This window comes from Hemitrygon akajei, chromosome 3, assembly GCF_048418815.1.
Source record: "Hemitrygon akajei chromosome 3, sHemAka1.3, whole genome shotgun sequence".
Classification (NCBI taxonomy): domain Eukaryota; kingdom Metazoa; phylum Chordata; class Chondrichthyes; order Myliobatiformes; family Dasyatidae; genus Hemitrygon; species Hemitrygon akajei.
Genome location: NC_133126.1, coordinates 150,338,366 through 150,360,662, shown reverse-complemented (window position 1 = coordinate 150,360,662; position 22,297 = coordinate 150,338,366). Strand labels below are relative to the sequence as shown.

Genomic DNA, 22,297 nt, shown 5'->3' with positions numbered 1-22,297 from the left:
CCCTGCCTTAACTAGCTGCTTTGCGAGGGGCTCTCCCCATGCAGCTCTAAGCCTTTGTCGACTGAGTAAGCTTCATACCCCAAGTTGATGCTAAAAGATTTTTATTTGTATGTTAGAAGTAAAAAATAATTGCTTGCTTCCAGATGCAAGACCTGTGGCATGAAGAACATTGAAACAAGGCTGCACTGAAATAATGCTTCTGGCATCTAAACATCCCATGTTTTCAAAACGCACAAAATGTCTGACAATTTGTCCAAAATGGTTGTCTTATTTGCATCTCTGTAGAATATTATAAAGTATGTCAATTGTCCTTCAATTTATTGGTGCCAGGATTGAAGGAACCATTGCCTATTTAGCAGATGGAAGATAATGATTGGCAAAACTGAATTTTCTTGCCATAGCCGATTATTGATCAATATTTAGTATGATTCAAAAAAACATCCACAGGTATTCCAATACAAATTTGTAAATATAGCCCTCAGTGGTATTTCAATTTTGCTTAATGAAGAATTATAAAATGTAGGGTACATGATTTCTTAATTTTGTTAGTCTGCATTGTAATGTAGATTATTCAATTTTACTTTAAAGGGTTGAAGAAAGAAGTGACTATCAAAAGGCCAGGAAGAAGGCTGAAGATGAGGAGAAAGAAAATATAACCCACCCAAGGAAGAACAGGAGTGCTTATCGTTGGAACCTCATCCATAAAAACATATCGAAAAGTATTAAAAAGAACGATGTTCCAAGTGATATGACTACTCTGTAAATTTTCATCATTAACTCTAGAGACATTGGTTTGTAAGAACACACTTGTTTTTATGAACGTAATGAACCCTGACACAATCCATTTCTTCCAAGACCAATATCTGCTTAGAAAGTGGACTGATCATCTTCAGGTGCAACATACTCATATCAAGGAAGCATTTAAAATTTAACTGGAGTTGAATTTCAATAGATCAATTAAAATTCTACATGTTTTTGAATGTGGTAAAACCTTTGTAACAGCTTGTTATAAGTTAGGATCATTTGTATAATTAAGATTGGATAGTTGCTTTAATAGGCACGAGAATCAGTACTCACAAATGTAACTAGAAAATCTTCTGACATTTGCAAAGGTATTGCAAAGTGGGTCTTAATATTTATTGATTGCAGTAGAAATATTTCAAAGAAATACAACTACAATAATACCAGAATAAGTCAAATTTAAAACAGGGCTAAGTGGGTGTTTTATGTGCATCTACAAATTAAAGCACATATTTTGTAACAGTTTTTAGATGGAATCTTTAAACTATAACAAAATTACTTGCAGTATGAGGTTACTATCACAGCTTGTAAATGATCTGTGAAATATAATACAGGATGTTACTGCACACAATAAGAATAGAGGTTTTTTATATAAAGTGTAAGTAAGTGAAATTATACAGTATTTTAAAATAAGGTACAGAATGCTACCGTAGTGGAAGGGTATCACTGCTGCTAACTGTTGTAACACTATGTACCACAATAAACAAGATTCTACTGAAAGAATGAAAAAACATTCGGTGACTCTTATCAGCAACTAGTTCCTGAAAATTCAAATCGAAAACAAAGCTGTAAATTAAAATGTCATTTCCATCTGTTTGAGTACAGTAAACAAAAGTAAGAATCAAATACAAAATTATTTTGTTTCATTGCAAATGCTAAAATGTCTTCAGTCTGATTAAGCCTATAGTATGACTTGCACAGCTGGGCAAATGGACAAATTTAGGTAGGCTCTGACAAATCTAATTACAGTGCAATTGGAACTGCAATTAGGCTGCTTTTCTGAACAGTTTTTTGGCCATGGTTTGAAACATCGATTGAGATGCAAGGATTTAAGAATATTAATTTCAAAACAATTAAACTTAATCCAAATTATTTTTCTAAGGTCTTGGTTACTAATTTCATCATGTACCATTTGCAGTATCATTTCTTCCTGCTGGTGAACTGGGAGATGGCCCTGAAGGTAAATGCTTAGCAACTAGATTGGATTCCATTTCGGTGAAATATATTATCATTGTGTTTGGTAAAAGTGTTCACTTGTTTCTCTTTTTGGAAAAAAAAACACTGCAAAATTGCTCAAAATAGAGGCCTGGAAGAGGGAAAGTGTTTTCATTCAGAAAGGAGTCTCAGGCAGGATCTTATGGTTTGTCTTGGAGATTGATGTTGTAGGCTCTACAAGCTTGCCTTCATTAGAAGGACCCTTTTCTCCATGTACATACTGTTTTATTTCCTAATGTCTATTATTTGTATCAACAGAGTCGGGAATACACTTGCCATTGTTTCCCAAGCAGAAAAGTGCCCAGTAATATCCAATATACAATAATTACTGACCATCTCTAAATATCTGTAGCAGCTAACGTTGGCCCACTATAGGCAAGCATGTCCCAAGGCACATTTTTAATATTATGGTTGCCATGTGAATGTAATGGATGTTAATCTTGACTGGAATTAAATGTGATTATTTTCTGCTCTGTCCCTCAGGTCAGAAAGTTATGTAGGGACATGTCACTGACGGTCAGTTACCCAATGATTGCTTATGACCCTTGCTGATATGTTGAATCTAATTCTACAATTTTCCTCTTTCGTTCTGCTCTTACAATAGATTTTATTTTTCCAGTCTTAAGAAGGAATGCAATTGTTACAGAGAAACATGGGGGAAGACACTCATATGGAACATCTTCAGATCTCTTTCTCTTACCCCACCCCACTTCATGTGAAACCAACAGTATGCAGAAGATTGAAAATGTATGGGATAGGCTGAGATACATTTACTAGAAAGTAATGGCTGAACAGGGAACAAGGGCATTGGGCAGATCACGTTAAAATAGTGTGAGCTGATTGAAACTGTTTATTGCTAACCAACAATGTTTCCCTGGAATGACTGGTACAATGGCTTTATTTCTGTACATTTTAAATTTTAATAGAAATGGGTGAACAACAAATGGGATTATCATTAACTCTGTTAAAATCCTATTTGTGTACTTTTCAATTTGTTCATCTAAATGTCAAATTCATTGTGAATAAATATTAGCTAATTCTTAAGCTGCTTAAAATCTCTCAGAAGCTAAATTGTACGATTTTTTTTCATTTGATAATTTAATTAGCAAAGAGCAGCTGCCTCATGTACAAAGAATATTAGAGTCAACTTGAAGCAATTGGCCCCTAAGACAGCAGCTGTCTTATAGAACTATCCATTCCCCTCTTCATTAGCTGCACCATTTGTGTACATAGCAATCCACTTAGATTGTCCCCAAGCATTTGAATTTTTGTTTAAGGACATCTTTACCTTATAAGAACTTCAATGGTTACAGGTGCAGCACATAATTGTTATGATCATAATAGTCTGGAGACAAAACCATAACAAAACACTGACAGGTGTCACCACTCTGATCGACACACAACTTAAACCAGTCAGAACAATCAACAACTGAATCATAATTTGCTAAACTCAAGGTCAAATGCTGGATTGTAATAAGCACATAAGGTGCAATGAACAAGCTTATTTGACATTCAATGAACTGGTTGTATTGTATTATTCCCACATTTATACAAGTGAACCAAAGCATTTGTAAAAACGGTAATGCAGAAAACAAAAATACAACAAAATAAGAACACCATAATAGTTTGAATTGTATACCACTTTTAAGATGGTACTTTCTTGGTGCATTGTTTAAACAATCACTGACACCAATACACAAAAGAAAATCTAATTTTGACCAAAAGCTTAGTCAAAGGTCACGTTTCTTATTTAAAGTAAATAAGAAATTACTTAAATTGCAGATCTGCATCTTTAATACAAAGTAATGTATTGAATTTCATGCATGCAAGCATTTGTAAGATACTTGTATAAAATTAGCTTTATACAGAGAATACAATATTCAAAATAGCTATACTTTTAAGTGTAGTTTCAATCCATATATGAAAAGGTGGAGTACCGATGTTTGAATTGATGGCTTTGTGGCAAAGTTTGTGGATAATACAAAGATGGGTGAAGGGGCAGATAGTTTTGAAGAAGCAGAGAGGCTACAGAAGGACTTTGTCAGATAAGGAGTATGGATTGTGGCAGATGGAATACAGTATTGAGAAGTTTATGGTCATGCACATTGGTAGAAGAACTAAAAGCATAGACTATTTTCTAAATGGAGAGAGAATTCAAAAATCTGTGGTGCAAAGGCTCTTGGGAGTTCTCATGCAGGAATCCTTAGAGGTTAATTTACAGATTTGAAGCATTGGTGAGGAAGGCAATTGTGATGTTAGCATTCATTTCAAGAGGACGGAAATATAAAAGCAAGGATGTAATATTGAGGCTTTATAGAGCACTGGTGAGGCCTCGGTTGGAGTATTGAGTATTTTGGGCCCCTTATTTAAGAACAAATTTCACAACATATACTGGTGATATTCAAACTGATTCTGAAAAGATGTGCTGACATTGCAGAGGGTTCATAAAAATGATTGAGGGATTGAAAGGCTTCTCATATGAGGAGCATTTGATGGCTCTGGGCTTCCACACACTGGAATTCAGAAGAATGAGGGGTGACTTCGTTGAAACCCATCGAATGTTGAAAGGCCTCGATGGAGTGGATGTGGAGAGGATGTTTCCTATGGTGGGGGAGTCTAAGACCAGAGGACACAGCCTCAAAATAGAAGAAAGTCCATTTGGAAAAGAGACGAGAAGTAATTTCCTTAGCCAGAGAATTGTGGAATTTGTTGCTGCGGGTGGCTGCGGAGGCCAAGTCATTGGGTATATTTAAGGCAAAGGTTGATGGATTCTGGAGAAGGTAGGAAATTTGTGCTGGAAGGGATGAATCAGCATTGATGAAGTGGAGCATACTCAATGGGCCAAATCACCTAATTTTGCTCCTTTATGTTATGGCCTTGTGGTCAATATCTTAAGAAAATAGGCACATCTCAAGTAGCTGCTTCAAGAACATGTCATCTCCATGCTTAATTTTACAAAAATGTATTTTATGTGTTACACAAATCAAAGCAATGGGTTCCATTACATAGGTATGCACAATTTCAATTTTTCTATATTTTGATGTTTCCTTGATATTAAATAAATGCACATTTACCACATGGAAAATCCTTTTTAATGCTTTTTCATAGACAGAAAATCTGCTTTTTAAAAGAAAATAGCAAAATATATTAAATGATTGTAAAGACAATTCTTTTGACTTTTATTGCAGCTGAGTAACATGCAGACAATGCTTAGTGTAGTCCACTAACTTCTCTTCCAGCAAGTTTCCAACTTTAAAAGTTTAATAATTGTAACTACTTTGAAGCATGTTAGTCTTATGGATATTACAGGCCCCTGGTGAAATATGTAAAGGTTAGCACATTTTGAATTTACTGTGGTCATGTTTTGCCAGTTCATCATTTAGCCATATGATTTCTAAATGGATATTAAAACCATGAACACTACCTCATTTTTGTATATATTATTTCTGTTTTGCATTATTTTAATCTTTCTCTATATACACTTTTTTTTTCTATATTGTGTGTTGCATTTTACTGCTGCTGCCAAGTTAACAAATTTCACCATATGTGCTAGTGATAATAATCCTGATTCTGAACTTGTGGGAAGAGCTTTGTTGAATAGTTTTGCCCATTTAATGAAAGTACAAACGTACAATGTTTTCTGTAATTGCATAATGATCAATTAACATTTCACTTCCTAAATCAAAATCAATGGGAATTAATAATTTGACATGCTATCACCTATTTTTGCAGTGACTCTGAATACTCGGATTGATCTTGGCCAACAGCTACAACATGGTTCTTTTACTTTTAGCTGCTGGAAACATTTCACCTGGAATTACCAAAACACACACCTTGACCAGCCATAAACTTATACAGCTCAAAAAGCGAAGCATGGTGCATTCTGTTTCAAAATTGCATGCCTCCATAATTTCTGCTTGCAATTCTTACCGTCCCATTCCTTCCACCTGTGGAGAAACTGATATTTCCTCACAATCTCTGCACTAGAAGTGCAGCTTGTTTTACTGAAAATAAGCTTGCATGATGCACAAGAAGCTGACATAGTCCCATGCACTCTTATCAGTTCATTGAATATTTTATAGTAATGAGTAACTAATTTTTATAGTAACTTACAGAAAACAGTTGTGAGAGGAATCTAGTTTTGGTCTCTAAACTGGCTCACATTCTTCTTCATTATCCGTAAATATTCATTTCTGCAACAGAGATTTGCTGATGATCAATCCTACTTAAAGCAGAGAAGGCCAAGGATTAATTTCCCTGCTGAAGGTGGATTACAGAGCCTGGTACTCTTGTGCAAGAGTGCAGTTGGCAGTCAACCAATTTCAAAATAAAGTGTAAATCTGGTCCTCAAGATGAACCCCAGTTTTAATGTAAAATATATAAATACAGAAATAGTAAGTTCTTGTGATAGCTAAGATTTTGCACTTCAAGTTCATTGAAAATGGATTTTTGGATAGCTATGTTCTTTACATGTGCTTAGATTGTATTTTTTAAAGTATAGTTTTGTTTAAAATAACTTAATGCCTCCAACATATGATTAAATCAAAGTTTTATTTTAATGAAGAAAATTTCAGCACGAACTTGGAACCGAACAAAGAAAATAGTTTCCGGAGGCTACAGAACAACTAAATCTGCCAAAAATATTACATTCAGATGATTACAATTTTGAAAGCAATGAATAGATTAACTGGTTTACATTATTAATTACCTGGACCTTAAACAGCCATTACATGATTGATAAATACACATTTTGGCTATTGTTGCATGCGTAACTATGGATTTTAACGTTTCCTTACAGCCTGGAAGAATATAGTATCTGTAGATTTTAGAAAAAGGTGAAAATGTAGGCAAAGGAATGGCACATTATTTTCGGTTTAATTTTTTTAAACTAATTGCCGATTTCAGTACACTAATGGTTTTAATATAAACATGGAAGTGTTTGTACAGTAATTTTAAAATGAAGTTGCCATTAAAGTAATAGTAATACAAATATTGTTTACATCATACTTTTATTGTGCATTTACTCTAATACATTAAGCTCAGGCGAAGACGAAAATTGCTAGCATAAAAATGAGAAGCTTTTAAATCAGGTATCTGTCACTGCAGAATGACAGCATCTCTCATGCTTCAAAATCACAACCATTTGGATTGATATCTTCAGGATGCATGACTCTGCCCATAAAGAGTATGGTACCTGGGTTGGGTTGGGGATAGGTGTGGACAAAAAAAAATCTTAAGGCATCTAGCAAATACAATTATCCAATCAAATTGAAACAATGCCTTTTAAAAAAAAAATGCAAAGCTGAAAATTAATTCAATGGTATTGTTTTTAACCCAGAAATTAACAAGTTACTTACTTACATAAGTGTACACCTGTGTAGAACCATTGAATAGTGCAATGTGGCTACAAACCCTTTGACCCTGGTGCCCACCCAACTAATCTCAATTTCCTGAGTTTGGCCCATATTCCTCCAAGCTCCACCCCACCATGTACCCATCTCTTAAATGATACTATCATACCTGCTGCAACCACTTCCTCTGGCAGCTCATTCCATATCCTCCCCACCCTCTGCATGAAGCACTTCTTTCTCACCCCAAATTTATGTCCCAAAGTTTTGGCCTCCCCTACCCTGGGGTGAAGACCATCCACATTATCTATGCCTCTTGTAATTTGAAGCACTACGTTTCAAGGAATAAAGATCCAACCTGGCCAATTTTCTTATATAATTCAGGCCTTCTAGTCTGAGCAACATACCTTAAATGTTTCTAGTCTAACTACATCATTCCTATAACAGGGTGACCAAAACTATACAAACTGTTCTAGTACATGCTCTAGTGCCTTATCATTCATCGCACAAGTCCAACAATGGTTTGACTTTTCAAATTCCATTACCTCATACTTGCATGTATTCAAATCCATTTGCCACTCCTCAGACCACTTCCTAATTGATTAAGATTTCTCCTGTAATCCATGATAACCTTCTCCACTATCAACACCTCCACATTTCACGTCACCCCAAACTTAAGCTTTGCACATTTGTACACAATAATTTATACAAATAATGAATACTGTGCACTGCAACATACTAATCGTCACTGGCCTTCATTCTGAGACACAACCTTCCACCGGCACACTCTGCTTCCACTTAACTAGCTCATCCTGAATTCCATGGAACCTAACCTTCCAGACCAACCTACCATGTAGGACTTTGTCAAAAGTCTTGTTAAAGACTAAATAGATGACAGCTACTACCCTACCCTCATCTAGCTATTTGGTTCCTTCAAAAAAACTCTACAAAGTTCATCAAGCACAACTTTACATGCACAAAGCCGTCCTGATTCCTCCTAACCAGACTCTGTCTATCCAAATGCTTGTAGATCCAGTTTCTCAGAATTCCTTCCAGTAACTTTACCAAGACTGATGTCAGGCTAACTGGCCTACAGTTCCCTGGCTTGTCCTTGCTAGCCATCTTAAACAACAAAACATTAGCCACATTCCAGTCTTTGGGTACTTAATGTAACTGTGTTTTGTACTTAAGTGTTAAGAAAAGTGAACGACATTTTTGATGTTAGTAGGGGTTTTCCTCTCTTACCTGTCTTTTTGTTTCGGATTAGAAAGAAAAATGGATGATCAACAATGACCTGGGGATTAAGGGTTAGCATCCTGCTGACAGCGACTATTTCTGTGAGAAAAAAAAAATTCAAGTCAATAGTGGGCTTTGTGTTACTATTTTAATTGCACCATCTTGGAAAAGGAACGGTGATCTTGTCTCTCACTGGCTGCAAATGGAAAAGTATTAGTTACTCCAAAGTGCTTCTTCAAACAAGGGTAGAATATTCAATCAAGTGAAAGGTAATTTCAGAACTTTTATTCTTCATGCAAAGAGGGATAAGCACATAGAAAGGCCGTCAGACAAAGTTGATATGATCCAAATACAGCAAAGGAAGGGAGAAATAATTTTGCTGTAGATAGATGAATTCGTTCTTCCTCACCACCCCCATAGCTCCCTTTATGGGCTTGAAACCCATAACTTACACAGGATCAACAGGTGAGAAATCAATAGTTCATATTGATGTTTTTATTGCCCAAGTTGTTCATGGTGCCCAAATCTTGATTCATTGGAATACAAGTTAAATATAGGATTCATATTTTGGTCATAAAATGCAGAAAAAATACTTGATTGAAAACTTCATTCCATAGATTTGTATACAGAAAAGGCTTTAAGGAATATGGGTATAAGGTAGAAAAATAGCTTCAAGACAGATCAGCCACGACTAAGCAGGCTGGGAGGCAAAATGGCCTTTTCCTGCTCCTATTAATAAAGGATCATAAACTTTAAAGTTCTATTTCAGTAACATGTTACTGATAAATGATTCAGAAATACCCACCCATCTCCACCACCTTCCACACATCCTATCACTAAACACATCTTTACCACCCCCTACCCACACTTTTTGCAGGAATCATTCTCTCTGTGACTCCCTTATCCATTTGACCCTCCCCACTGATCTCCCTCCTCGCATTTAGCCATGCAAGCAGCATAGGTTCTACACCTGTCCAGTCACCACCTTTTTCACCAACATTCAGGACCCCAAGCAGTTTTCCAGGTGAAGCAACATTTCACCCACGACACTGTCAGGATCATCTGGTGTGGCCTCCTCCACACTGATGAGACCTAATGCAGATTGGAAGACTGCTTTGTTGAACATCTTCATTCTGTCAACAATTGATAGCATTTCCTGGTGTCCAACCATATTAATTCAGCTCTCCATTTCCATTCCTCGACTGCCACAATGAGGCCACTCTCAGGCTGGAAAAGGAACATCTTATATTCCGTCTGGGTAGCCTCCAACCTGATGGTATAAACATCGATTTCATTCATTTCTCTTTCTCATTCCTTCATTCTGGTTCCCCTCTTGCCCCTTTTCTTCTTACCTGCCCATCACATTCCCCTGATGCCCCTCCTCCATTTTCTGCCACAGTCCACTGTACTCTATCAGATTCCTCTTTCTTCAGCCCTTTACCTTTTCCACCCATCATCTTCCAGCTTCTCACTTCGTTCCCCCCTCCCTACCCAACTACCTTCCCCCTCACCTGGCTTCGCCTATCACCTACCACTTGTACTCCTTCCCCTCCACCCACCTTCTTATTCTGGCTTTTTCCCCCTTCCTTTCCAGTCCTGATGAAAGGATTTCAGGCTAAACTGCAACTCCTTATTCCTCTCCACAGTTTCAGTTCAATCTGCTGCGTACCTCCAGCATTTTGTGTGTGTTATTCTGGATCTGCAGAATCTCATGTTAAAAATAATTTAATTGTAAATTCACATCCAAAGCCTTTGATGTGGTGTTATACATTACCCCTTTATTTCACATTTACATTCGGATTTACTTCAACCCTAACAAGGTTCTGGCAAAAATTTAATTGTATAAATTCTTTGACAACTATTGAACCAATAGAGGGCCACATTATACCTCTGTACTGGCACTTGCATGTGTACAGATGAAGTCCTGTATTAAATAATATTGTGTAAACTTGAGACCTGTTCTGACCTGATCCTTGGCAGACAACTCAAAACTCACAGAGTGGAAGGAAGTAACTTTTTCCCCTAAAAATATAGTTGGTTTGTAAGATACATACAGTAGATATACAAAATCTTCATTTGCAGTATCATGCTTATTGGCAAATTTACTTAAGGAGTACCTCTTTACAATATGTCCATTTTCAGTACCAAAATTTCTAATAGTGAGAAATTTGTAAGGTTTCTTTGTATAAATAGAGCATCCAGCTTCTCAATGTCTATTGGAGGAAGGGCCCCATTCCAGTGAAGTACACCAAGCTTCAATGCATCCCTCAGCATACACACTTCACTTTGAAGTGTCCCTCTCTGCAGATGTGGCTGTGGATACCCCCCTTGTACATTTTTCAGGCAGACCAAAGTTGTCTATCACCTAGTTGATATCTGCCAGCTACAGTCATAGAAACATAGAAAATAGGTGCAGGAGTAGGCCATTCGGCCCTTCGAGCCTGCACCGCCATTCAGTATGATCATAGCTGATCATCCAACTCAGAACCCTGTACCTGCTTTCTCTCCATACCCCCTGATCCCTTTAGCCACAAGGGCCATATCTAACTTCCTCTTAAATATAGCCAATGAACCGGCCTCAACTGTTTCCTGTGGCAGAGAATTCCACAGATTCACCACTCTCTGTGTGAAGAAGTTTTTCCTCATCTCGGCCCTAAAAGGCTTCCCCTTTATCCTTAAACTGTGACCCCTCGTTCTGGACTTCCCCAACATCGGAAACAATCTTTCTGCATCTAGCCTGTCCAATCCCTTTAGAATTTTATACGTTTCAATAAGATCCCCCCTCAATCTTCTAAATTCCAGTGAGTATAAGCCTAGTCGATCCAGTCTTTCTTTATATGAAAGTCCTGCCATCCCAGGAATCAATCTGGTGAACCTTCTCTGTACTCCCTCTATGGCAAGAATGTCTTTCCTCAGATTAGGGGACCAAAACTGCACACAATATTCTAGGTGCGGTCTCACCAAGGCCTTGTACAACTGCAGTAGAACCTCCCTGTTCCTGTACTCAAATCCTTTTGCTATGAATGCCAACATACCATTTGCCTTTTTCACCGCCTGCTGTACCTGCAATGTATACATCCCTGGGAACAGTCCACAGAATGCAGTCTTGTAAACTGGAGGTATTTAGGGTGAAGGTCAAAGACAATAGCATTACTTTTTATGCAGACCATAGAGAGGAAGATGATTGTCACATCCACGTTGCAGCCACCTCAAGAGCAATGATCTGCAGGAGTAAGTCTCAAGCTGTGTGTGAAGGATTCAGCCTCCTGCTAAGCCAGGTCTTCAAGCTTGTCTTGATAGCGAGGCTTCCGCCAAATGACCAAGACACTGCTGGACCACCATCTGTTTGTCTCCTTTCACAGCATCTCAAGAATGTTCCATGCAGATCACTGTTGGATTGACTCATAGTCCAACAGAACTTTTTTCCCTGTAATAATGTGTTTATGACGGACAAGTAGTCCAGCGCAGTATCACAGGACAAGAAACATATGATGGCAAATCCAGGGCCCTCCAAGGTGCCGCTGGAGAGAGGCAGAATCTCAGCACAGAGAGACGAGACGCCTGTTGGTTATGTACTTGGGCTATATGTGTATCTGTGGACCATATGGTTACATCAAGCTGAGGGCCACATTGGGCATGCTCTTCCCCTTTGGAGACCTATACATCACCATCCCAGAACACAATGCATTTTGGATCATCAGCTGGAATGAAAGATACCTCACTTACTGCCAAACATAGGAGCCAGGGAATGGGTCACACAGCAACACTGAGAGATTCTCACTCCTGATAACTACCTTGTTTCCCATGATCAAATGGGGACACTGCTTTTACATCCCGAGTTTGTTTCACATGGTGATCTGCCCACACAATTCTTGCTGCAAAGCTCAGTGCTCTGTACTGGGATTTCCTGAGATCTTCATGTTGGGTATGGTTCTGATCTGGGTAGTCTACCTGGCTCAGAACAAATTTTGTGAGAATCTTGTATTCAGCATTTAACAGTGTTGTAGGTCGTTGGCAAACTACTTCATAGATAGGAGTAATGCAAGTTCTTCCTCAGGGATTTTGACACCTCCAGACCCATGGAACCCAGTAGAACTCAGTCAATAGGCCATCACTTCCAGGAGTTTTATTCATCTTATACCTGGTCAGTTTATACTAGATCAATGGTTAATCCAGTTACTCCTGCTTATCCAAAATCTCTGACAAACAGATGACAGGAATCTCAGGGATGAAATGCTTGGGACTTGAGCCAGAAGCCTAGGACAGGATATGAGCCTCCCCACCATAGAGGACATAGAGGCAGTGTCTAAAGAAGGCAAAATCTATCAGTAAGGACCCTCACCATTTAGAGCATGCCCTCTTCCCCTCTACCATCACATTTCTGAATGATCCATGAACCCATGAGCACTTCTTCATTATTGCTTGCTTATTGCACAATTTATTTTTATATACAGTGGTTTCCAGTTAATTGGGACACATCGGGGCCAGTACATGTTGGCCCAATTAGCTGAAATTTCATGGAAATAGTTAAAAAGGCATAAAGAAGACAAACTGCCATTTAACTAGTAACAAATTATGTAGTTAAATGAAACAGAGCAAATTAGAACACTACCAATACCATTACAGTACTATAAACTGTGTATTGGTTCTGCCATGTTCCTTTGATTAACTGTAAATGAACAAAATCAGCAGACACCTAGTGCGGATAATGGACTGTCTTCATTCAATGCTCTTTATGATTGCATCTTCCAAAATGTCATTTTCATTGTAAAATTCAAGATGATTGTTGATACCTTCAAATTCTTGGTAGTTCCTAACTTGTTGAAATAGTGAAATCATTTCAATTTCCTTTTTGACCATCTCTGGCATCTCTAAGCCTGAGTGCTTGAAATCACACTGAACAAAAACAGTTTTGAATTGTCTTTCTGCTTATTTCTCACTGACTATCAGTGACAAAAATCACTGCTTGTTAAACACAAACACATGCAACTGTTTGCTCTAAGCACGGTGTACTGTCTAACGACCACTCAAGTGCACTCACAACTGACGGCAGGTAGACACTGTTCAGCAACAGTTGAACAGATGGCACTAAACGGCAACTCCTTTGCTTGCATCTTCGGAAACAGCTCTATTTCCATCTTTAATATCTTTATTTTTCCCTTTCAGGGTTTTTTTGAACATCCTGACCAGGAGTTACATGCAGACTTCGGTTCTTTGCGGGAATGGGACCTGTTCTCGGAGTTTCAGGACTGGTCGTTGTTGTTCGGCACGCCAAGGGTTCAACCTGACAGTTGGCCTCATGGTTGGAAGCCCAAGATCTCGGGGCTCTGGAGCTGGGTGGATCGAGGGTCGGTGTCACAGCAGGAGACTTGTGTGTCGTTGGGGAGGCTGGAAAATATTTTGCTGTGGGCCCAAAGACCCGAGATCTATGTGATCTTCAGGCAGAGAGCTCATAAAAAGCAATGAAATGGACTTTATAAACATCATAAACCAACGGGTTTTGTTATGTCTCCCGCTTGCTGTGAAAATGGGGAACATCTTCCGCTCCCTTATTAAGGAGAGAGAGAACCTATGGTTTGTCAAATGCCGGATGAAATGTGATCGTCTTTGGGGTAACTGCAAGGTCAGCTCACACTTGTGCTCAGTAGCAGGTGCCCTTCTTTTGCCGGGTGGGAGGAGGGGGACATTGTTGCCTTGCTACCTCTTATGTGTGGGAGGGGGGAGCTGGGGGGGGTACTTTGGGTTTCTCATGTTTAACTGTCATTCGGTATTTGGGGCATCTCTCTATTTTTGTGGATGTTTTGCAAAGAAAAACCATTTCAGGATGTATATTGTATACATTCCTCTGACATTAAATTGGACCTTTGAACAACAGTCTCCTGTCCCAATTAAGCGGCATGCTGTCCCAAATAAACAAAGAGAATCGCTGCTATTTTCTTGTTTTATTTTTAAAGAGTTGTCCCAAGTAAGCAGCTGCCCTGATTAACTGATGGCCTAATTAACCAAAATCCACTGCATTTCTTATTGCAGCTGAGTGTAATTATGCCTTGCACTGTACCACTACCATAAAAATAACAAATGGAATGGCAGATGTCAGTGATAGTAAATATGACTCAGACTAACCTGTCTCGAGTTGACTAAGTGCACTGCTGTGTTACTTCACCTGTAAGATTTCTGAAAATGGCAGACAGCTTGGCATCTTTCACCGCTTCCGTCAGGATCTTGGAGATGAAGTCCAGTGTTATTTTCTTACATTGGCTCCACCTGGCACAGAGGGGCAACTGCGCAGGATCGGAAAAAGCTGCAGAAAGTTCCATCATGGGCACTAGCCTCCTCAGCATCAAGAACATCTTCACAAAGGTGATGCCTCAAAAAGGTGGAATCCATCATCAAGGGCCCCCATCACCCAGGACATGCCCTCTTCTCATTACCACCATCAAGGAGGTGGTACAGGAGCCTGATGACACACACTCAACATTTTAAGAAGAGCTTCTTCCTCACATCTCTGAATGCACAATGAACCCATGAAAACTACCTCAGTGTTATTTTTTTTTGCTCTTTCTACACTCTCTATATTTCTTATTTTAATTTACAGCTTTTTTATGTACTGCAATATACAGTTATCACAAAACATATTTCATGACATTTGCCAGTGATATTAAAGCTGATTCTGATTCTAGCATCAAAGCAAATGGGAAAAAATAGTGTGTCATTGACAAAAGGGAAAAACTGAAAACCAGAAATCAATACAAAGTGACACTGCACGAGTGCTCACCCGCAGATTAAAAGGGATAGGAATATAGAGTAACCAGTCTATAATTTTAAGTACATCCAAAGTAAAATTTTGGGTGTAATATGACTGTGTGTCTAATCTTATCCACTGCACAAATAATCAAATGATTATTTCATACGTGGACCAACTCAGTAGAACCACGTGCTCCTAATCGCATTCCCATCTCTTAAGTCATAGTTACCTCAAGTCAACTATCAAGAACCCATCAAGAGCTTCAACACCCTGACTGTAAACTATGGTGCAACGCATCATCCTCCAGCAGACTCTAACCTTTGACATCTTATGCCACATAGCTGTCAGTCTTTCTTCTTCCTTTTTGAACAAGAGACACACATTAGCTGTTTTCTAATCTTATGGCACACTCTCAGAATTTAATAAGTTTTGAAAAATTTACAATCATTAAGTCAACGATCTCAGCAGCCACCTCCTTTACAAACAAGATAAAATCTGCAGATGCTGGAAGTTCAAGCAACACACACAAGGCTGGAAGAACTCAGCAGGTCAGGCAACATTTATGGAAAAGAATACAGCTGATGTTTCAGGCCAAGATCCTTCATCAGGACTGAAGAGAAAAAGATGAGGAGTCAGAGTTAGGTGGGGGGAGGGGAGGGAGAAACACAAGGTGATAGGTGATACTGAGAGGGGGGATGGGTGAAGCAAAGAGCTGGGAAGTTGATTGATGAAAGAGATACAGGGCTGGAGAAGGGAGAACCTAATGGGAGAGGACAAAAGGCCATGGAAGAAAGAAAAGGGTAAGGAGCACCAGAGGAAGGTGACGGTAGGTAAGGAGATAAGGTGAGAGAGGAAAATGGGAATGGAGAATGGTGAAGTGGGGTGAGACAGATTACCATAAGTTCAAGAAATTGATGTTCATGCCATCAGTTTGGAGGCTACCCAGACGGAATATAAGGTGTTGCTTCCCCAACCTGTGTGTGGCATCTTCACAGCAGCAGTTGAGGTCATGGACTGGCATGTCGGAATGGGAATGGGAAGTGGAATTAAAATGGGTAGCCACTAGGAGATCCCGCTTTTTCCGGTGGACAGTGCTCCTGGTGTGGCCTCCTGTATAACAGTTAGGTTTGCCTTAGGTTGGGAGACCTCTTTTCCAAGTACCCTCTTCTTTCTTCCATGGCCTTCTGTTCTCTCCCATCAGATTCTCCCTTCTCCAGCCCTGTATCTCTTTCATCAATCAACTTCCCAGCTCTTTACTTCACTCCTCCCCCTCCCCTTTCACCTATCACCTTGTGTTTATTCCTTCCCTTTCCCCCCCCCCCCCCACCCACCAGCTTCTAACTCTGACTCCTCATCTTTTTACTCCAGTCCTGATAAAGAGTCTCGGCCTGAAATATTGACAGTAGTCTTCTGCAAAGATGCTGCCTGGTCTGCTGAGTTCCTTCAGCATTTTGTGTGTGTTACTTCCTCTACATTTCTGTGTGTTATGGGCCAGCTGTTTGAATACCTGTCATTTCATTTACTGACCTGTCTCTTAACTTAATTACCCAGGCCAACTGAATGAGGGCAACTGAATCTTGGCAATCTGTACGCATGTAACCCATGAGTTTTTCTAATGCTTTCTCGCTAGTGGTTTAGAGTTTTACAAGTTTGTTCATCATATTTAATATTAGCCCATCTATTATCTTTTAGGGCAAAGACTGTTGCAAAAGAGAATGATTTAACATATCTAGCATTTGCTTATGTTATTAATTCACCAGCCTCATCTCTAGAGGTCCACACTTAGCTACCTTCTATTGATTTAGTATTTGTTTTGAATTTCCTCTGCAACTTAGTTCCCCCCATGAACTCCTGAGTCTTTCATTGCTTGATCCTAAAAACTTCCTAGTCAACTGGCCTACCACCAGTACTTGGCATTTTGTATGCCCTACTTTTCAATTTAACATTATTTATCATGGGTGCCAGCCTCTGTACAATCTATGACATCTTTAAAAGGGAGTGCCACAAGACACAGTAACAGAATCAGGACACTTGGTCCATTGAATCCACTCTGCCAATCATGGCTGATTCATTATCATTCTCAATCCCATTCTCCTGCCTTCTCCCCTGTCATCCCTAATAATCAAGAACCTATCAACCTCTGATTTAAATATGCCCAATGATTTGCCTCCACTGCCATCTGTGGCAATGAATTCCACAGATTCACCATCCTCTGGCTAAAGAAATTCCCCCTCATCTCGGTTCTAAAGCGACACCTTTGTCTTCTGAGGCTGTGCCCTCCAGTCCTATTACAGACCCTCACCATCCAGGCAGATCCTCTTCTCAGTACTACCATTGAGAAGGTGCAATACCTCAAAGACGTTCACTCAGCATTTAAGAAACAGCTTCTTCACCTCCATCCATTTTGCTCTCTTTTGCACTATTCATTATATTTCTTATTGTAACCCACTGTAATTGTTAATGCTGCACTTCACAGCTGCTCCAAAACCACATGTCAGGGATAATGAACCCATTTCTGATCCTGATCTTCAACCTGTTTGTTAAACACAGACTGTGCCTCTCTCTTATGGAATCCCAGCTTTTAAACTGGGATACATTTTTTCTGTGTGTTATGGGCCAGCTGTCTGATACCTCCCATTTCATTTACTGACCTGTCTCTTAACTTACTTACCCAGCCCAACTTAAGCAACTTCATCTCATTAAGTTGAGGACACTGGTTTCAACCCATCTTCAAAACACATTGCAACAGTTCTCCTTTCCCAGTACTAGTGACTGCATCCCATAAATCAGAACCCACATCTCCAACATCATGTTATAAGCCACAGATTTACTTCTCCGATTACGTTTACTCCTTGCTAATTTGCATGTAGTTCAGTTAATAAAATGGAAACAAGAATGCACCAAGTTTTTAGGGCATCATAAATATCCATTGTAACACATACAAAATGCTGGAGCAACTCTGCAGGTCAGGCAGCATCTATGGAAAGGATCTTTCACCAGGACTGGAAAGGAAGGGGGCAGAAGCCAGAATAAGGTGGAGGAGGGGAAAGAGTACAAGCTAGATAATTGGTGAAGCCAGGTGGGTGAGGCAGAAGGGATGAAATGAAAAACTGGGAGGTGATAGGTGGAAAAGGTGATAGGACTGAAGGAGGAATCTGATAGGAGTGTGGACCATGGAAAAAAGGGAAGGAGGAGGGACGCCAGAGGGAGGTGATAAGCAAGTGAGGAGAAGAGAAGAGGCAAGTGGGGAGCCAGACTGGGGAATGGAAGAAGAGGGAAAGGGAGTGCGAAAAATTACCTGAAGTTAGAGAAATCTGCTGACTGCTTGACATTGTTAACTTCTAAGCATTTAAGAGACCCGCCATATTTCCTTGATTAAAAACTATGAAAGTTTATGTTATGGAGTACATTCTTACCAAAGCACAGAATTTTAAGGAAAATGAAATTTATATGGGTTCATTAAATGGTTTTACCTGAGGCTGCAGCTGCTTCTGAACCTTCTTCATTCACCTCAATATAAGATGAGTGAATAGCCTTGGAAATGTACAATTCCTTCTTTCCTGCAGCATAGATAAGAAAAGGAAACATTTCACAAGATTAAATCAACACACACTTTGAAGTACATGTCAATTTTTTTTTATTACCAGGTGTGTGGGTTGCTATATTATAGTTGCATATTCATGAGGGAATATTAATCATTAGTCAATTAATTTGGACATGGAGAAAATAAACTAAGAATTCAAGTGGCATTAATGTTTTACCTCTTTTTACCAAAACTTAATTATTGATGATAAGGTACATCAATGATGTTTTTAAATAAAGGTGCTTTGGGAACAAATTAATGTTTCAGGTGGTAGATCGGTGCTAATCAAGCAGGATATCCAACATCAGACCTTCTCTTAGAATAATGATATTCATGTACCTGATCCATTTAAGTTCCTGATGAATGATTACCCCCAGTATGTTGACGATGAACTCTTTGTCCTACCCTAAGTCTTTAGTTAAACTTTTTTTGCTAGAAATAACGATTATTCCATTCTTTTGTTGTATTAATGCCACTTGCTATTTATCAGTCCATCCATGAACCTTACCTGGGTCCTGCTGTAAATAGGGTTGGACTGGTTCAGCATTTCAAATACCGCAAATGGATTTGATGATCATGCATTCAGCAGCAAACATTTCCACTATCAATTTTATGATAGAAGGAAAACCATTGGCGAAGCAGCAGATGTTTGGCTTAGAACTACGAGTGGAGGTAGTATGATTACTAAGTTGTGGATGACACCATAGGCTGTGGCAGCAAGGAAGATTGTCTAAGATTACAACAAGATATAGATCAGGTGGCAAAATATGGTCAGAATGATGGCAGATGGAATTTAATCCCAAAGAATTCAAGGTGATGAATTAGGTGAAGTCAAATGGAGTAAGACCTATATAGTAAATACGGTAGTTGAATGCTAAGGAATAATGAATAAAGGAACTTATGGGGTCAAGGCTAAAGTTCCCTGTAAGTGAAGACACTAATAAATTAGGTGGTGAAAGAGGGACATGGCATACATATTAAAATAGGAATAGAATGTTGCAACTTTACATAGAACTGGTTAGACAGTACGTGGAGTATTGTGTGCACTTTTGGTTGTCACACTATTGGTAAAATGAAGTTGTACTGAAGAAAATGCAATGGAGATTCACCAGAAATATGCCACTTACAAGTCCTGGTGAATCTCTGGTTATGGGGAGAGATTGGATAGGTTAAGTTTGTTTTCCATGGATTACTTGACAAGAGGCATACACGTTTGTGAGTCATATAAACTTATGAGGTATAAATAGGTAAATCATCTGTTTCCCTGTGAATACCAGTAACAAGAAGGCATTGGTTTAAGATGAGAGGAAGAAGTGTAAAGGGGGTTGAGGGAATTTGTTTCTTCATGCAGAGAATGGTTTATACTTGGAACTCTCCATCAGGGGAGGTGGTGGTTAGATACAACCACAATATTAAAGACATTTAGACAGGCAGTTAAAAGAGACAAGATATAGAAAGATACAGACTAAATGTTGGCAAATGGGATTAACGCAGGTGGGAAAAGGGCACCATACATCAGGAGAGTCAGCAGGCCTGTTTCTGTGCTATACAACTCCATGACCCTTGTCCCAAGGAACTCCTGCAATGATGTCCTGGGATGGTTGTGATGGAGGTCCAAGGATCATCTCTTCTATTAGGTATAACTACAGCCAATCAAAAGTTTTCTCTCAAAATCCATGAACTTGTTAAAACAAAGAGCCCATGAATTAGTCCAAGGCCAAATGAATGGACAGAATAAGGAATACTATTAAGATTTGACTATATGGGTGAGAATGTCCACCTGTTAGAATATTTTACTCCAAGAAATTTAAGATAAATGCAATTAGACAATAGAACATTCCAACACAGGCCCAGCTCTTCGGCCTATGTTATGCTGAATGTATTTAGCCAATAACCCCCAATCAGCAATGAGCCATATTCAGATCAGCCATGATCTTAGTGAATGGCGGAGGAGGCTCGATGGGCCAGATGGCCTACTCCTGCTCCTATTTCTTATGTTCTTATGTAATTAATATAATCCCAGAGATTGACTGTATCCCTACCTTCTCAGCACATTCTTGTGCCTAGGAATCCCTTAAATGCTTCCTTCCTATTTTCTTCCATCAATATCCCTGGCAGTACATTCCAGGCTCTAAATAAAAACTTGCCTTGCACACCTCCCTTATACTTTTTCCCTCTCACTTTGAATGCATGCCCTATAGTACAAGACATTTCAATCCTGGTGAACAGATATTGGGTGTCTACTCAATGTCCTGCATAGTTTTTTAAAAATTTCTACAAGATCCCCCTTTAGCACCGGTCATTCTAGAGAAAACAGCCCCAGCTTGTCCAACCTCTCCACATTGCACATATCCTTCAAACCAGGCAGCATCCTGGTAAACCTCTGCTGGATCCTTTCCAAAGCTTCCATATCTTTCCTAAAATGAGGTGACTAGAATGGAAAAAATATGCTAAATGTGGCTTGAACAGTGTTTCATGAAGTTTATAACATTGCATGCTTTGACTAATGAACGCAATCATGTCTTATGCCTTCTTTACCCCTTCAACCTGTGTGGCCACATCTAGGGAGTCACACACCTGGACCCAAAAATCCTTCCGTTTATCAATGCTGTTAAGGATCCTGTCAGTAAGTGTGTACACTCCCTTTGCTTTGGATCTCCCAAAGTGAAATACCTCACACTTACTCGGATTAAACACCTGCCACTTCTCTGCCCATTTCAGAAACTGATCTATATCCTGTTGTATCCTTTGACAAACTTGTATGCCATCCACAATCCCACCAACTTTTTGTCATCTGCAAACCTCTTCACCCACATTTTCCATCCAAATTATCTGTATACATGATAAAGAGGAGTCCCAGTACAGATCCCTGTGGAACTCCACGAGTCATAGGCCTCCATCCAAAATAAGACCCTTCACCACAATCCTCTATCTTCTATAGGCAAACCAATTTTGGAACCAATCAGACAAATTACCATGGACCCCCATACATTGTACTTTTCTAGAGAACCTACCATGTGGGACCTTATCTAATGCCTTACTAAAATTCATGTATTCAACATCAACTGTGCTATCTCCGTTAATCATCTTCATCTCTTCAAAAAACTCAGATTAGTCAGCCATGGAAATCCTACTTGGACAATACTTCTCCAAATGCCCATATATCCTATCTGTAAAAAATCCTCTCCATTAGTTTTCCTATCACTGATGTGATCATCACTGGTCCATAATTTCAAAGGATATCTCTATTTTCCATTTTGAACAAAGGAACAACATTAGTTACCCAACAGACCCCCAGCACTACACTTGTGGGTAGTGAAAATGCAAGAGAAGAAAGTAATATAGAGTGGAAAAAACTATGAAAGGCCT

The 22,297-nt window shown here is 39.2% G+C and overlaps 2 protein-coding genes across 4 annotated transcripts in view; one reads left to right on the top strand and one right to left on the bottom strand.

Moving 5' to 3' along the window:
* Positions 1 to 3,228, top strand: part of LOC140725499 (transient receptor potential cation channel subfamily V member 6-like) — an 89,873-nt gene extending 86,645 nt beyond the window's left edge. For 2 of the 3 annotated variants that reach the window (XM_073041027.1, XM_073041029.1), the window contains one exon: positions 589 to 3,227. In XM_073041027.1, the coding sequence (XP_072897128.1) occupies positions 589 to 763 (175 nt within the window). In that variant the 3' untranslated portion in view covers positions 764 to 3,227. Of the gene's footprint in view, positions 1 to 588 lie in introns of all 3 variants that reach the window. The other variant, XM_073041028.1, reaches the window with a different exon arrangement.
* Positions 3,229 to 6,548: 3,320 nt separating this feature from the next.
* Positions 6,549 to 22,297, bottom strand: part of serpini1 (serpin peptidase inhibitor, clade I (neuroserpin), member 1) — a 36,713-nt gene continuing 20,964 nt past the window's right edge. Inside the window, exons 7-9 of the mRNA XM_073041030.1 lie at positions 18,819 to 18,905; positions 8,610 to 8,699; positions 6,549 to 7,210 (exon numbers count right to left, since the gene is read on the bottom strand). Coding sequence (XP_072897131.1) covers positions 7,137 to 7,210; positions 8,610 to 8,699; positions 18,819 to 18,905 — 251 coding nt within the window. The 3' untranslated portion in view covers positions 6,549 to 7,136. The remainder of the gene's footprint in view (positions 7,211 to 8,609; positions 8,700 to 18,818; positions 18,906 to 22,297) is intronic.